The sequence below is a fragment of the Berghia stephanieae genome, chromosome 14, assembly GCF_034508935.2.
Source record: "Berghia stephanieae isolate SIO BIC M18660-M18661 chromosome 14, UCSD_Bste_1.3, whole genome shotgun sequence".
NCBI lineage: Eukaryota > Metazoa > Mollusca > Gastropoda > Nudibranchia > Aeolidiidae > Berghia > Berghia stephanieae.
This window is the reverse complement of record NC_088373.1, coordinates 24,019,690-24,037,189: the sequence shown is the minus strand read 5'-3', so window position 1 is coordinate 24,037,189 and position 17,500 is coordinate 24,019,690. Positions and strand designations below refer to the sequence as shown.

At 37.2% G+C, this 17,500-nt stretch overlaps 1 protein-coding gene across 1 annotated transcript in view; it reads right to left on the bottom strand.

Annotated features, from left to right (window-relative positions):
- The window catches only part of LOC144960124 (uncharacterized), a gene marked incomplete in the record, with an annotated part of 388,686 nt that overhangs the window by 110,123 nt on the left and 261,063 nt on the right, over nt 1–17,500 (bottom strand). Inside the window, 2 exon segments of the mRNA XM_078893101.1 lie at nt 3,042–3,138; nt 12,423–12,579. Coding sequence (XP_078749227.1) covers nt 3,042–3,138; nt 12,423–12,579 — 254 coding nt within the window.

The following is a 17,500-nucleotide window of genomic DNA, read 5'->3' as shown; positions in this document are numbered from 1 at the left end:
GAGTTGAAGAAGACTGACAAGAAATGAGATGAGGAATGGGAGGAGAAGGAGAAGAAGAAGGATGAGGAGGAAGAGCAAGAATGGTCAATACAAATGACAAAGACAACATTTACCTTGAACGATACTTGTTGAGAAACCTCCAGTCGTCCCTTATTGATGTCATTAATGTCAATCTTTTTTGGATAGTTTTATAGTTATATAAGAGGAGGAGGAGGAGGAGGGGGAAGAGGAGGGGGATGTGGATGAGGAGGAGGAGGAGGAGGAGGAGGAGGAGGAGGAAGGGGAGAAGGGGAAGGATGAGTGGGAGAAGGGGAGAGGAGGAGGAGGAGGAGGAAGAGGGGGAGAAGGGGATGGAGGAAGAGGAGAGGGAGAAGGGGAATGAGGAGGGGGAGGAGTATGATTGGTCAATACAAATTACAAAGACAACAATTACCTTGAGCGATACTTTGTTTGGGTCTTTTCAAAAAAAATTTTAATTAGCAATATTGGGCGGTTTTAATCATTTTGTATCGTCATTATAGGTTAAAAAACAACATTTATGGTGAAAATTTTAAATTATCTGTGTTGATGCCCATTTTGCGGCCGAATTTGGGGGTCTGACATCAAAAAATATAACAATCTTGTGGCAAACGTTCCACAAAAACTAATGAAGGAATGACCTCCATATTCTTCCCTCGTGTCAACATTGTACCATAGTGTGTCACCATAGAGAGATTTTACGGCTTTAGCTTATGGAATTTTTATTAGAACATTACAAATTTGAGAATCAAAATGTTATGACAAAATTAATGTTAAAAATTCAGAATTAGGATTATAATTCAAAATTCACACATTTTATCAAAAAAATCTCTCTATGGTGACACAATACATTATCTCTGTGATAACTGTGGAAATTTTCAAACAATTTCATTGAATAGATTCTGAGAAACGTTTGACACAGTATCCCATACCCTTAGAAATATGACATTTTGAGAAAATAGCAAAATAACTTCCCGTTTTTCACACTTTCTCACTATCTGTACCATTTTCGACTGTGTTTTTTGTGCCTTTATAGTCTACTTTACGAATTTGGACTTCAATTATATTATTTCTCGGATAATAAAAAATAATTTTCCACCAAAATCTCAAAATCAATTTTTCGAAGGATTTTCCTAATAATTAGACCCAAACCGCCCCTTAACCAGTCGTCCCTTATAGATGTCATTAATGTCAATCTTTTTTGGGATAGTTTTATGGTTTGATAGGAGGAGGAGGAGGAGGGGAAAAAGGAGGAAGAGGAGGGGGAGAAGGGGAAGGAGGAGGGGGAGAAGGGGAAGGAGGAGGAGGAGGAGGAGAAGGAGGAGGAGGAAGAGGAGGAGGAGGAGGAGGAGGAGGAGGAGGAGGAGGAGGAGGAGGAGGAGGAGGAGATGAATGAAAGTGAGGAGTAAGATTGGTCAATACAAATGACAAAGACAACAATTTAGCTTGAGCGATACTTTCTTGACCACCTCCAGTCGTCCCTTATATTATATGTCATTGTCAATCTTTTTTTTTTGGATAGTTTTATAGTTGGATAGAAGGAGGAGGGGGAGGAGGAGGAAGAGAAGGAGGGAAAGAGTAGGAGAGGGTGAGGAGAAGGAGGAGAAAGGGGAGGAGGAGTAGGAGGAAGAGGAGCGGGAGGAGGAGGAGGGGGATGAGTAAGAGTGGTCGATACAAATGACAAAGACAACAATTTACCTTGAGCGACACTTTGTTGACAACCTCCAGTCGTCCCTTATAGATGTCATTAATGTCATTCTTTTTTGGATAGTTTTATAGGAGGAGGAGAAGAAGGAGGAAGAGGAGGGGGATGAGGATGAGGAGGAGGTGAGGAGGAGGAGGAGGAGGTGAGGAGGAGAAGGAGAAGGAGAAGGAGTGGAAGGAGTGGAAGGAGAGGAATGAAGGGGAGCAGTAAGATTTGTCTAGAAATGACAAAGACAACATTTTACCTTGAGCGACACTTTGTTGACAACCTCCAGTCGTCCCTTATACATGTCATTAATGTCATTCTTTTATGGACAGTTTTATATTTGGATAGAATGAGGAGGGGGAGGAGGAGGAGGAGGAGGGGGAAGGGAGGGGATGAGGAGGATGAGGATGATGAGGAGAAGGAAGGAAGAATGAAGAGAGGAGTATGATTGGTCAATACAAATTACAAAGACAACAATTACCTTGAGCGATACTTTGTTAACCACCTCCAGTCGTCCCTTATAGATGTCATTAATGTCAATCTTTTTTGGGATAGTTTTATATTTGGATCGAATGAGATGGGGGAGGAGGAGGAGGAGAATGGGGAGGAGGAGGAGAAGGAGGAGAATGAAGAGGAAGAGGAGGAGGAGGAGGAGGAGGAGGAGGAGGTTGTGATGGAGGAGGAGGAGAGGAATGAAGGGGAGCAGTAAGATTTGTCTACAAATGACAAAGACAACATTTTACCTTGAGCGACACTTTGTTGACAACCTCCAGTCGTCCTTTATACATGTCATTAATGTCATTCTATTTTGGACAGTTTTATATTTGGATCGAATGAGGAGGGGGAGGAGGAGGAGTAGGAGGAGGAGGAGAATGGGGAGGAGGAGGAAGAGGAGGAGAGGAATGAAGGGGAGCAGTAAGATTTGTCTGCAAATGTCAAAGACAACATTTACCTTGAGCGACACTTTGTTGACAACCTCCAGTCGTCCCTTATAGATGTCATTAATGTCATTCTTTTATGGACAGTTTTATATTTGGATAGAATGAGGAGGGGGAGGAGGAGGAGGAGGAGGAGGAGGAGGAGGAGATGAATGAAGGGGAGCAGTAAGATTTCTCTGCAAATGACAACATTTACCTTGAGCGACACTTTATTGACAACCTCCAGTCGTCCTTTATAGATGTCATTAATGTCATTCTATTTTGGACAGTTTTATAGATGGATAGGAGGAGGAGGAGGAGGGGGAGGAGGAGGGGGAAGAGGAGGGAGATGAGGATGAGGAGGAGATGAATGAAGAGGAGGAATAAGATTTGTCAATACAAATGACAACAATTACCTTGAGCGACACTTTATTGACAACCTCCAGTCGTCCCTTATAGATATCATTGTCAATCTTCTTGGGATAGTTGTCAAACTTCATTAAAATCGGTTTTCTGGGGATGACAATGAAATAGAGCGGTAAAGATTACGAGTTTCAATTTGCAACCGTTATATGGCAAATCGGGGGCTCCCGATGGCTCAGGGGGTCCAAATGCCTCAAGGGGTCCAGATGGCGCAAGGAGTCCCGATAGATCAGGGAGTCCCGAAGGCTCAGGGAGTCCCGAGGGCTCAGGGGCTCACGATGGCTCAAGGGGTCCCAATGGCTCAGGGGGTCCCAATGGCTCAGGGGGTCCCGATGGCTCAAGGGCTCCCGATGGCTCAAGGGGTCCCGATGGCTCAGGGGGCCCCGATGGCTTAGGGGGTCCCGATGGCTCAGGGGGTCCCATTGGCTCAAGGGGTCCCGATGGCTCAGAGGGTCCCGAGGGCTCAGGGGGTCCCATGGCTCAGGGGGTCCCGATGGCTCAGGGGCTACCCGATGGCTCAGGGGGTCCCGATGGCTCAGTCGGTGAATCACTAGCTTCACACGCAGAGGGACCAAGATCGATGGTGCAGTCGATATTTTTTTTCTGATCTTGTGTTGTTTTGTAGTTTGTTGTTCTTTTTAATTTAATTTTTTTTTTGCGTATTTTATTTTTATTTTTGGTATTGTTTTGTAGGATTTTATTATTTTTTTTTTTTGGTGTTTTTTTTTAAATAATTTTTTTGGCGTATTGTTTTGTGTTTGTTTTTTCCTTTTTGTCTATTTTTAAAATTCTTTTTAAATAACCAGGGATCAAAAGAACCCTAATTGATTTAACAAACGCAAATTAGGATACAATCACGCCCCGCGAATCTCTCCCCTGCCCCCCCCCGTCACAACCCCCCCCCCACCCACACACACACTCCCCCGTCACCCCCCCCCCCCCCCCGGCACACACACACACACTTCCCCCTCCCTGCCAAAACCCCCATAAAGACATGCATGCGCCGTTCCTGTGCTAACATGTAGAATAGAATAATACCGATCGGATTGCAGTGGCTGGCAACGACTAATTACATCACTTCCGGTCTCTCACACACACACGTGTGCAATTCATTATGTTGATGTGTGTTTTCAATTTCGGCTACACTTTGATTGGAGATGAGTAACACTCGTCGTAGCGAATTCGGAATATCTATATTAATTCTAAAGGCTAATAATATTCGCATCATTACCTCAAATTGAACCCTTAAACTAGCGAGTCATAATTGTAACATCGCCTAACAGGCGTCACGTCATGTCTCGTTCTGCACGATACGTGTTGCTGTTGGTCAGGGAACATTTGTAAACGCTTTGAGGACGTTTATTGTATATTGCGCTATATTAACGCTTACGTTGATTTGTTGTTTTTTGTTGTTGTTTTTTTATAATAGCGAGTCAATTTTTTTTTGTGCGTGTTTAAAAAAAATACAATTCATCTCCGCAAATCTCTAGCCCCATTTTTTTCACTTCCAGATATAGAAGGGAGGAAGTTGACGTCACTAATTCTTAGCTATGGCGGATTATATGATGGTGGTGAGTGGGATGGAACGCTAAGCGTTGCTGTTGGCTTGGGACCAGTTGTAAAGCATTTTAATGGATATTGCTCTATAGATAGTATGCGCTGTCATGGTCTAAAGTGAGTAAAGAGCTACTCGACTATGCATAAAGATCTATGTAGAATGAGGCCCCAGAATTTACTAGTTACTATAAATGAAAAACAATTAACGATTTGTTTACAATGAAATAAAAATAATGATGAAATTTAATTAAAATAGATAAACAGTGATCGTGGCAGTTACAAATAGAGATATGAATATTTTACGTAACTTATGATAATATGTCAGGTTCATAAGTTTACGTTTCCAGGCAGTTGATGGGCTTGGATGATCTATTCCTCTGATAACAGGATTGGACTCGTAAAATTCCACTTCCAGGCAATTGGTAAGAAGTTATTGTGTAGTCCTTTGACAGCGGGCTTGGGTTTGATCCTTGAAGATTATACAATCAAAGTTAAAAGCTCCGGCGTCTTAATGGTGTAGATATAATATCTACAAAGTCCCAAAAGATAAAAATCTTCCAGTATATATATAGGAATAGAGCGACTGGCCGTCCGGCATAGATTGTGGAGAGAAAGTGAGTGTAGAATATTAGACCTATCAGCTTTTATAATAAATGGCTACGTGACAGAATGTAGAACGAAAAGTATTCACTAATTAGAAATTAATTCGAGGGAAGGCTATAAAAGGAAAGACGATCTAATATTAGAAGGTAAAGTTTATCTAAGCCTACCGAAATATAACTGGAGTGAGATGAATTCAGTTCTTAATAAAATAAAATTTAATAAGATAATTGTGAACAACCTTTACTGTGACACCCCCCACCCACGTTTAAAATATACTCTTTAACCATTATGGGAAAGATAGATTTTACAAACGGAAGTAAATTTACTATCATGATACTCTAGCATTAATCCATTGTTATGATTTGTGCTACAATTAAATTATTTATTAACTAGACATGGAAATGTTTATATTAACGTAGGTATATGAATGGGTGACAATAACAATGAAAGATTGTGATTACAAATCATTGTGATAAACAATAGTGATGGCAATGAAGCATGATTTAAGTCGATGATATGAAATGAATGAAAATGTAAATGGAATATTGACATTTCAATTATTAATCATAAATGAGTGAAAATTCATAACAATGATAGATAAAGAGAAGATTTCCCAAATCATGAATGGGTATGGTATATATATCCAAACAATACTCAATGTTACATTAAGTTGGGTCATCATGTTTACAAATAAAATTATCGAAATTGTGCGTTCTGATTTGGCAAAGTTTGCGAGGTAACTAACAGTATGCATGGGAGGTTAAGTTATACCCTTCTCACGTGTTTATACTAATCGAGAAAGTAGGTCGGCGTGAATATTTTCACAGCCTGGTATGTGAGAGATACTGAAAGTGTAATTTTGCAAAAATAGACTCCACCTTAGTACTCTACTATTATTCATTTTGTTATTTCTTATGTACGTGAGTGGTTTATGGTCCGTTTCGACCACAAACTCTTTTAGCAGTAGATATCTGCTGAATGTCTTTAAAGCAAAGACGATGGCCAGTCCTTCACGCTCTATTACAGAGTATCGTGATTCTCTGTCCAATAATTTTCTGCTTGCATATAAGCAAGGCATTAGAGTTCCCTCATGTTCCTGTAATAGTACACCTGCGATGCCCTTATCAGACGCGTCAGTTCTTACAACAAATTCTTTTGATATGTCGGGTAATTTAAGAATTGGTTCTGAACAGAGTAATGCCTTTAATTGGTTAAAGCTATTCTGACACGCTTCTGTCCAAACAATTTTGTTCGGTGACCCATTCTTTGTCAGATTTGTTAGCGGTGTCGCGATGTGCGCGAAGTTGTAAATGTATTTCCTGTAAAAATTTAGGAGCCCAAGTACTTTGCGTACTTTTTTTTTTTGTCTTAGGTGGTTGCAATTGTGCGATTTTTGTTCGTTTTTCTGTCTCGGTGTCTGTGTCCCATGACCAACGGTATGATTAATCCTGCATTTGAAGCTTCGATATTAGTAAACATAGGTTGCGACACCGTGTCTCTATCAAAATACTTTTTTAGCGTATTTGCATGGAATGTCTTTGTTGTGTTGTTAATTTTAATCTCGTAATTAACATTAGATTTTACTGCTGTTATTTTGAATGGTCCTTTCCATGTAGCTAAAAGTTTACTCGAGTCATCGGGTAAGAGTATTAGTACTTTGTCACCAATCTCAAATTTTCTTGACTTGCTTTTTCGATCGGAGTATTCCTTGTATTTCTCTGCTTTTTTAGTGACGGATTCCTGTGCTAGCTTACATGTGTCCTCTATTCTGTCTTTCAGGTTTCTTACATATTCGTAAGCAAACATAATTTCGTTATTGTCCTCCTCATTCCCTTTACAAATGTCGGCTACAATATTGATCGGGCCGCGAGGTGATCGTCCATACATCAACTCAAATGGGGAGTAGCCTGTAGATTCTTGGGGTATTTCTCTATATGCAAATAGGATTGCTGGTAAGTATCTGTCCCAATCATCTGGTTTTTCTGCTGACACTTTTCTTAACATATTCTTTAGAGTGCCATTAAATCTTTCACAAAGACCATTTGCTTGGGGGTGGTAGGGAGTTGTGAATGAGTGTTGGATTCCCATGAGTTTCATGGTTTCATGCATCATATGTGATGTAAATTGGGGTCCATTGTCCGACAGTATCTCATTTGGTATGCCTATTCTAGTAAAAATTGTCATCAATGCTTCAGCTATGTGATCCGATGTAGTTGATTTCAATGCTATCGCTTCTGGCCACCTGGTTGCGTAATCGACTAGTGTTAGTATGTGTGTATGGTTTCTATCTGATTTTGTTAAAGGGCCTATAATGTCGATTGCAACTTTTTGAAAAACTTTTTCAATAACTGGGGTTGTCTCTAATGGCAATCTCGGTATTCTGCCTTTTGCGACTCTTCTTTGGCATGTGTCACACGATTTCACATATTCTCGGACGTCTTTAGTAATTCCAGGCCATGTGAAATTCTCGGATATTCTCTTCAATGTGGAAGAGCTCCCAAGATGTCCAGAAGTTATTGAATCGTGCGCTATTCCAAGGATTTTGTTTCTGTAAATACTCGGCGTGACCAGTTGTTTAGCTATTTTGTTTCTTTTCCTATGTAACCTGAACAGAATATTTTTTTCAATGATGTAATCAACTTTTGATTTCGTCCCTTTGTTTGCGATATTGAAATATGAAGTTAAAGTCGGGTCCTTTTTCTGTCTTCGATGAACGTGTTCCTGTCAAATTGTTGTGGTTCAAGAGAAATAGTCATTGGCTTCTCTGTTGTCTTAGTCATCTTTCTTGTTTCTGCTAGACAAGCTGTTTCTTGGGTTAATGACCATTCTTTTACATCTGTTGGGTTGTCTTTAAGACCTTTTATATTGCCAACAATAACATCAGCGACGGGGTTGGGAAGTATACAGCATTCCACTATTCCTGTATAGTATTGGGTTTCTATGTACACGTTAGCTGTTTCAAAGGTTTCGACTGTGCCACTGAATGTGATGCATTGTACCGTTTTTCCAGTTTTGTCTTCGTCATTGATCAAAGATGCTTTTATTCCTACTGTACTGCATCCTGTGTCTCTCAATATTTTGCAATCAGTTCCATTAGCTTTGCCTTCACAAAAAAATAGCGATCCTGATTTGTGAGTTTGTGTTAAAAGTGACATACCTTTCACGCAATACACATTTATATTTTCTCCTGACATTACTCGTGTCTGATTATTTACACTTGTTTGGAGTGATGCATTTGCAGTTTCTTTTGGATATCCCACGATTTTGTAACATTTGTCTGCTGTGTGGCCTTTCATTCCACAATATTGACATTTAATTATAGGTTTGTTGGTTTTCTTATACTCAGTATTATTGTCAGTGCTATTTCTTGTTTTGTTTTGATAGGGTCGGCTATGGTCTCTATTGAACTGTTTGTTCCATGGTTTGTTACTATGATCATCTTGTTTCACTTGCGTGTTCCGAGTGATTGATCGGCTCGTTCTATTAGAGTACTGAACTTTAGGTGTACCTGGACTCTGAGCAGCAGCAGCGTAGTATGGTTCCTTCAATGTTCTGCTAAGGGGTGTCAATGGATGTGCGCTGTTAAAGTTTTCTGCGTAGATTTTTAATTTGTCCAAGTTTTCTGGCTTTCTCTCTTAAAGAATGCGACTAAATCTGGGTTGAAAGCTTGATAGATTCGATTCTTCAGCGTGAGATAGTAAAGGCCTGCAAAGTCGTCTTGTTTTACGTTTGCCAACTCAAGCCACCGATTTAGAAATTGAGTAATTCGGTTCACGAATGTATTAAAGTCTTCTCCACTTTCCGGTTTTGCAGTGTGAAACCTTTCCTGGTAACCATCTTCCGTTAATCTAAATCTTTTTAGTAGAGCGTCTTTAATTTTTCCATAGTCATCTGCATCTTCAGTTGTTAAGGTATAGAAAACTTTTAGCGGTTCTCCAGATAAGCAGTTAATCAAGGCTGTGGCCCATTTGTTTTCTGGCCAACGATAACCTTTAGCCTGAACTTCGAATCGCTGTGAGAAGGGTTCTAAACAGTCTGAGCGTTCATCGTATGTTGGCATGCGTGGAAGTTTCACGAAAAATTCATCACTATTATTATGTTTTCTTTCATGACCGGTTTTTGTTTTTTCAATTTCCAGCATCATTTGGGTCCTTTTGGTTTCTTCTTCTGCTAAAGCTATTTGTCTTTTTAGTTCCCGTTCTTGGACTCTTTCTTCTCGTTCTTCTCTACGTATTCTTTCTTCATTTTCTTCTCTACGAATTCTTTCTTCATTTTCTTCTCTACGAATTCTTTCTTCGTGTTCTTTTTCTTCTTTACGAATTCTTTCTTCATTTTCTTCTCTACGAATTCTTTCTTCATGTTCTTTTTCTTCTTTTACTTTCTCTTCGCACCATGAAAATATTCTTTCCTGGGGTATTTCTAAGTCCTTTGCGAGACTTAAGTATCTTTTATATGCTTCCATATTGCAATAAATTAGTTACGATATTTTATATATATTATATTGACAGGATACTGTTACTGACTGTTTTATTTATTTACACTTACTGGAATGAACTGTTCTATTTTTAGAAATCTCTCTCTCTTATTTCAACTTATTATGTATGTTCAATTTGATGCCTTTTATCGTTATATCTTATATAGCAATGTGTCAAGACAATGCGGAGTTATTATGACTTGTGTCAATAACAATGTGTCAATCGCGTGTACTCTAAACTATGTTACTACGAAAAATGTATCACCAATGTGTGTGACTCGTCGTTAGTTTGTGTACAATTATTCGCAATGACGCTAATATACTAGAGTGTGATAACAATAATAGGATGCCAAAATAATCCCAAGTTATCTATCACTAAATATAACACGACGGCTAGTAGACTCCTTTTATTATTATTTAGTTTTTAAAGACTCACTTTTCAGAACATAATATATAAGTGGTTTTCGGTAACAGTAATATGCCAAAAATGCATTTAAAACAAATCACTATGCAAAACAAATCACGATGTCTATAGTTACTATGTGATGCCCAACTCATGTAAAAGAGAATAATGAAGAATATATTTACCAACTCAGTTCGTGGCTGGGACCTCTCTCTTGTTCAATGGTTGTTCAACAATTGTAATTAGGCATTGAAGAGTGTTTAACAGTGATGTCTGAAATACAAAACAATAAAATATCGTAAGATTTACAATAGCTACAAAATGTGTTCACAACACTGAGTGATTGGATGATAGGTGAATGAATCGTTATGGAATGTAACATATTGAAAACAATTCATGAATGAGGCAAACAACAAAATGAAATGAGTGATATAATAACAAAGTGGACAAGGAATGAATGAATGAATGAAAAACTGAGTGAATAGATGAATGAATGAATGGATAATGTATGAATGAAAAAATGAAGGGAGGAATAAATGTATGAATGATTGGATAAATGAGTGAATAAACGAATGAATGGATGAATGAATGAATGAATGAATAAATGAATGAACAATGAATGAATGAATAATTTATAAATGAATAAATGAATGAAGGAATGAATCAATAAAATGCTATTCAATTTGAATGAAAGAATGAATGGATAAATTGCTATTCCATTTAAATGAAGAAATGAAAAAGAAAAAAAATTAATCCTGTAAATAGGGAGTTCAATTAAAATATGATCAAGTGGGGCAATTAAGAGTTTTACAATTTAAACTTTAAGGTTAGATGAAATAGATATAAGTAACTAAATAAATTCAATTCTTTATATGTGTCCCCTCCAAAATGTCATGGTCTCAAGTGAGTAAAGAGCTACTCGACTATGCATAAAGATCTATGTAGAATGAGGCCCCAGAATTTACTAGTTACTATAAATGAAAAACAATTAACGATTTGTTTACAATGAAATAAAAATAATGATGGAATTTAATTAAAATAGATAAACAGTGATCGTGGCAGTTACAAATAGAGATATGAATATTTTACGTAACTTATGATAATATGTCAGGTTCATAAGTTTACGTTTCCAGGCAGTTGATGGGCTTGGATGATCTATTCCTCTGATAACAGGATTGGACTCGTAAAATTCCACTTCCAGGCAATTGGTAAGAAGTTATTGTGTAGTCCTTTGACAGCGGGCTTGGGTTTGATCCTTGAAGATTATACAATCAAAGTTAAAAGCTCCGGCGTCTTAATGGTGTAGATATAATATCTACAAAGTCCCAAAAGATAAAAATCTTCCAGTATATATATAGGAATAGAGCGACTGGCCGTCCGGCATAGATTGTGGAGAGAAAGTGAGTGTAGAATATTAGACCTATCAGCTTTTATAATAAATGGCTACGTGACAGAATGTAGAACGAAAAGTATTCACTAATTAGAAATTAATTCGAGGGAAGGCTATAAAAGGAAAGACGATCTAATATTAGAAGGTAAAGTTTATCTAAGCCTACCGAAATATAACTGGAGTGAGATGAATTCAGTTCTTAATAAAATAAAATTTAATAAGATAATTGTGAACAACCTTTACTGTGACATAATAGATAGTATGCGCATGGCTAAGAAGTTCATAACATTGCCATCCGGAAGTATAACGAACCAACACACAAAACCATATGCAGCCATTAACTTTTATCGTCTGGGTAATACAGTTTAGTGAGCATTACTCATAAACGCGGATGGCGAAAAACAAGAAAAATGAAATGAGTGACGTCAACTTCGAACTATCTATAGAAGGGAGGAAGTTGACGTCACTAACTCTTAGCTATGGCGGATTATATGATGGTTGGGGTGGGAAATTCTAAAGAGAATTGCAATGGCAATATCAGTGATGACTCAATTAAGAAAGATTTGGAAAAGTAGCATGAGTCTTAATGTAATAGTCAAACTGTATAAATCACTGGTGTTGTCAACCTTGTTGTACGGATGCCAAGCCTGGACTCTTACAATGGATGCACAACGGCGCATAAGGGCGTTTGAAAGCAAGTGCTATAGAAGACTGCTACGCGTGTCATATATGGAGTATCGCACAAACGAAGACGTCCTGGAAGAAATAGAAGCTCGGGCAGGCCCACAAGAACCTCTTCTAGTGACTGTGAAGCTCAGAAAACTGTCTTGGTTAGGGGGGACGGAACGCCAAGCGTTGCTATTGGCTTTGAACCCGTTTTAAAGCATTTTAACGGATGTTGCTAGCTCTATATAAATTTACATTTATTTTCTTTTAAAAGGACTTACCCGAGGTCAGCTTTGATCCACTCCACCATGTAGCCCACTGGGATATTTCCAGGGAAGTTGAGTTCACAAGGCAACACTTGCTGACCCCCGACGCTGGCAGATCGTGTGATGGTGGGGGTGGGGCGGGACGGGGGACACACAACTACCCATATCAAATCTGGGGGAAGACAGAAATGAAGACAGAGAGAGATATAAAACATGTTGTCAATGTTAAAAATTAATATACGCATTTTTATGTGAACCAATCGAACACACACAAGGCTTTTGAATGTATTGCTGTTCTACTCAAGAACACAGTATGTGATATTTGGTTTACATTGCTAGACATTGTTTTTTTAAACAATATACATTGTATACATACATTCACACACATACACACACACAGATATATATATATATATATATATATATATATATATATATATATATATATATATATATATATATATATATATATATATATATTTGCATCGTGTTGGATACAAATATGGTACGAATAGTGCTCGACATGTAGCAATAGGCCGAATTATTATTTTAATATTTACCACAACATTGTGGTAAAAATTCAAATTATATATATATATATATATATATATATATATATATATATATATATATATATGTATAATATATATATATATATATATATATATATATATATATATATATATATATATATTATATTTTTTTGTTGACAGTCTCTCTTTCTCTATCTCACTCTCCGTCTTTCTCACTCTCCGTCTTTCTCACTCTCTCTCTCTCTCTCTCTCTCTCTCTCTATCTATCTATCTATCTCTCCTCTCTCATAGTTTCTAATCTGGAGCATAAAACAAGCTCCACGTATAAAATCACGTATTTATTCCTAACTAAACATAATTTCCCCCCCAAAACTCCGAGTCTTAAAAACCTCAAGGATAGACAAGATTCAATTCCTATTTATTTTATTTTCCTTTTAGATCAGATATAATCTTCCAAGAGTTGGTTGGTCAGTGTGTTTGTTTGTCTGTGTGTGTGTGTGTGTGTGTGTGTGTGTGTGTGTGTGTCTATGCATCTGGAGAAGCTCTGTACATATTTATCCCCTCCACAAGAAAGACTGTTTGCTGTTTGGACACCGGATCTGCTCACACGATCGTTACAATTTACAGATGGGCTAACGAGATTCCACGAGATTCCACGAGATTTTATTTTGGACGAGATCCCGCGAGATTCAAAGAGTCTGCCATAGATTCATGGCTCAATTCCAGACGAGAATAAACAAAGACACGATAAAAAAGCCCCTCCAATCTACATATTGTGTTGAAGTTGATCAATATTGTAGCAAACCTTAGGACGGGAAAATCAAATAAAGATGGATAATGATTTTCAACCCTTAGTTTTTATTGGAGAGCTGTATATAACAGCCTAGATCAAAGAACTAACGGTAAAAATAAAAACAAACATAATATCAAAGAAGTGTTGCGCACTGAAGGAGACCAAAAATAACAAAACAAAAACAAAACAAAACAAAACAAAACAAAATAACCAAGAGCAAAACAAACAAAAACAAAACACAAACAAAAAACCCAAAAAATACTTCCAAAGTAAACTTTTAAAAAAGGTTGGGGCCAAAATTGTCCCGTACAGCCAATGTTAACTTTTTTTTTCCCAACGACCACAGAATTACTGGCAGATCTAAAAAGAATAAATGATAAAACTATTTTTACAGAGGATTAATTGGATTCAATAGTCTGATGTCACCTCGCCCAGCAACGGCGAGAAGCGTGGATCTAAACAAAGTAAATCGGTACTTTTTATTATTCATGCTGGCTAGAACTTTTCATATGTTATGTGATCAGAATGTATAAAAGTCAAAACATGATCAGATTTATAATGTTTTTTCTCCTCTGGATACACTTTTTTGCTCGTCGGAGAAATATTTCATAAGGGCATCCGCCATTGTTACGATAGTTTAGAGCCAGTTACTAAATTACTATGCGTAATACGAGGGAAGTGACGTCATGACTGTTGAATCCTACTGATTGATTGAAAGATAGAAAGAGCAGATATGTTGTAAGAATAAAAAGGAGGTATTGGTAACACAGAGAACGAAATTGACGTCAGTCAGGTCTTTGTTATTTGTTTTTAGCCAATCGTTTTTATGAGAAGTTCTCGCTAAATTGTAATAATCAGACTATAGATAGTATGCGCTTGGCTAAGAAGCTCACAACTTTGCCACCCGGAAATACAACGAACCAACACACAAAACTCTGTGTAACCTTGAACGTTTATAGTCTGGTTGAGGGCTAACAACCCACACCGGAGACTGACTCAGACGACCCGGCACTGCCGTCCTCTGCCGTCTTCCGGATAAAGACATCGGGCTCGGACAAAATACTAAGAATAAAGAGAAAAGCCGCTAGACCTACCCATACCAAGCCCCCGAGGTCCTCTGTCGTTTTTTTTCTTTCGAGTATAGATAGTTCGAAGATGACGTCACTCAGGTCTTTGTTATTGTTTTTTGCCATCCGCGTTTATGAGTAATGCTCACTGAACTGTATTAACCCGACTATAAACGTTAATGGATACACAGTTTTGTGTGTTGGTCCGTTATACTTCCGGATGGCAATGTTATGAGCTTCTTAGCCAAGCGCATACTATCTATAGATTGTACGTGTTGCTTATCTATAATTTGAGTAAGAATAATCCATTTTTGTGTTGGGTTGACCTGATGGTGCAGGCAGGGAACATTCTGGAAATGGCTGATAAATAGGGACTTTAAATATTAATGAATATGGAATTGAATGTTTTTCTTTTTCAATTAAAGAATTAAGTAATTTCGATGTCCCGATCACAAAATCTTGAAGAAAAGTTGAACTTGCAGTTCAGTCCAAATTAAAAAAAAAAAAACGTTACAAAAATAATCTAAACAGTCTATACAAAACACCAGCTAAAAAGAAGGAAAAAAATACGATTTTGAAATGAGAATTTCTTTACTACGTCAAAGGAAAATCAACAGGGAATTTAATATCAGATTTTTTTTCTATTCTGGTTTGTAATTTCTATTTATTTTTTATCAGTGAATGGGGCATAATTGGGGGGGGGGGGGGGGAATAAATAAGATGAACCTTTAATCAAAAAGACGGAATGGCATCTTTTGAAAACACCCGGAACGAAATTTCGCAGAAAAAAAATTAAGACCAAAAGATAAAATTAAGTTAAAAAAATAATAATTGAATCAGTTTGCTGAGAAGAAAAAAAGACAAAAGTCAAACCACTGAATTAAAATTGGATTTTCTCTTGATACTGTAAAATAATACAAATACAAGAGTAGAAAAAAAGTTAAATTAAAGATCTTTCACACACAGAGACACGCACACACACAGACACGCACACACACACACACACACAGATACACACACACACATACAAAATAGAAATAAAAGGAACCAAACAAACTTTGAATAGAAATCGAACTGAAAGGAATGAAAACGCACTGAATATTTTCTCTATTCATCAAAAGCATTTCCGTACGCTGTAAAAAAAAAAACAAAAAAAAGGCCTCTTTAAAAATCACGTATTTAAGATTTTGGCCAGAAAACTCGTCCTTCAAATATCGATCGATTAAAATAACCCTCATCTTGGCTTTAAAAAAAACTCTCAAACCTGGGACCTGCAGAGTCTCAGGAGTGAGAATTTTTTTTTTTAAAGATGAGGATTATTTTAATCGATCGATATTTGAAGGACGAGTTTTCTGGGCAAATTTTAAATAAGCGTTGTTGTTTTTTTCAGACTTTGACATAGCAGACGTGAGTGAGATTATCGATACGGTAAACAAACATGGCCGCCATTTTGGGATTGGATCAGACCATTCAAGGTATTTACTCCACTATGGATTTTTATCGGTGACAGGAAATCTCATTTAAAAAGACTGTTTTTTTTTTAGTCTTTACGCATTTGTAAACAATTTATTTATATATTATTTCCGTCGTTAATTTGATGTTTGAAAGTGTGTGAATTTAAAAAACCCCAAATCAAAACAAAACAAAAGCAAGCAAATAGTATAAATAAATAAAATTGCTTCATACGTTCAAGTTTGTTTTTGATGCTTTTTTGTTTGTTTTTGTATTTTTCTGTTTTTGTTTTTGTAGTTAAACTGGAGACTAAAATATGGAGATATGAAAATTAACTCTCTCCATACCAACGAAAAGGAAAATCGTCACATTCGTTACGATACAACCAACATTTTTCTTATTCAAATTTATTTTGTACATCATGAAATTTAAAGAAAATGAACAGTGTGTTGTAGAGCAGATGTTTTATTAAAGAAATTATTTATCACAAGAACTTACTGTTATTGTGTTTGAGTGATAAAAAAAATATATTTTTGTGTTAGTTGGGTGTGAAGTTTTGGGGAAAATCATGAAAAATGGCTGGTAAGTAAAGAGTTGAGGGTATGTGGGTGATCAATGTCAAGGCGGTGAACACGACATATGTGTATTGGTGGTATGTGTTAAAATAAAATACACACCATTTGTCCGGCTAAATCAATCGTACACACAAAGATTTTTTTTTAATCTGAGAGAATGAGTGAGAAGAAATCACATCAAAATATAGATAGATTGCGCTTGGCCAATGAGTTCACAAGATTGCCATCCGGAAGTATAACGGACCAACGCACAAACTCTGTGTAACCATGAACTTTTATAGTCTGGTTAATACAGTTTAGTGAGAAAAACTCACAATCGCGGATGGCAAAAAACAATAACAAAGGCCTGAGTGACGTCATCTGAATACTATCTATAGAAAGCTGCGAAAACCCTTGCCACATTCCAATTGGATTCAATAGTCTGATGTCACGCGCCCGGCAACGGCGGCCATCTTGGTTCTAAACAAAGAAAATCGGCACTTTTTATTATTCATGCTGGCTAGAACTTTTCATATGTCTTGTGATCAGAATGTGTAAAAGTCAAAACATGATCAGATTTATAATTTTTTTTTTCCTCTGGATACGCTTTTATGCTCATCGGAGAAATATTTGATTTGGGCGTCCGCCATTGTTCCGATAGTTTAGAGCCAGTGTTACTAAGTTACCATGCGTC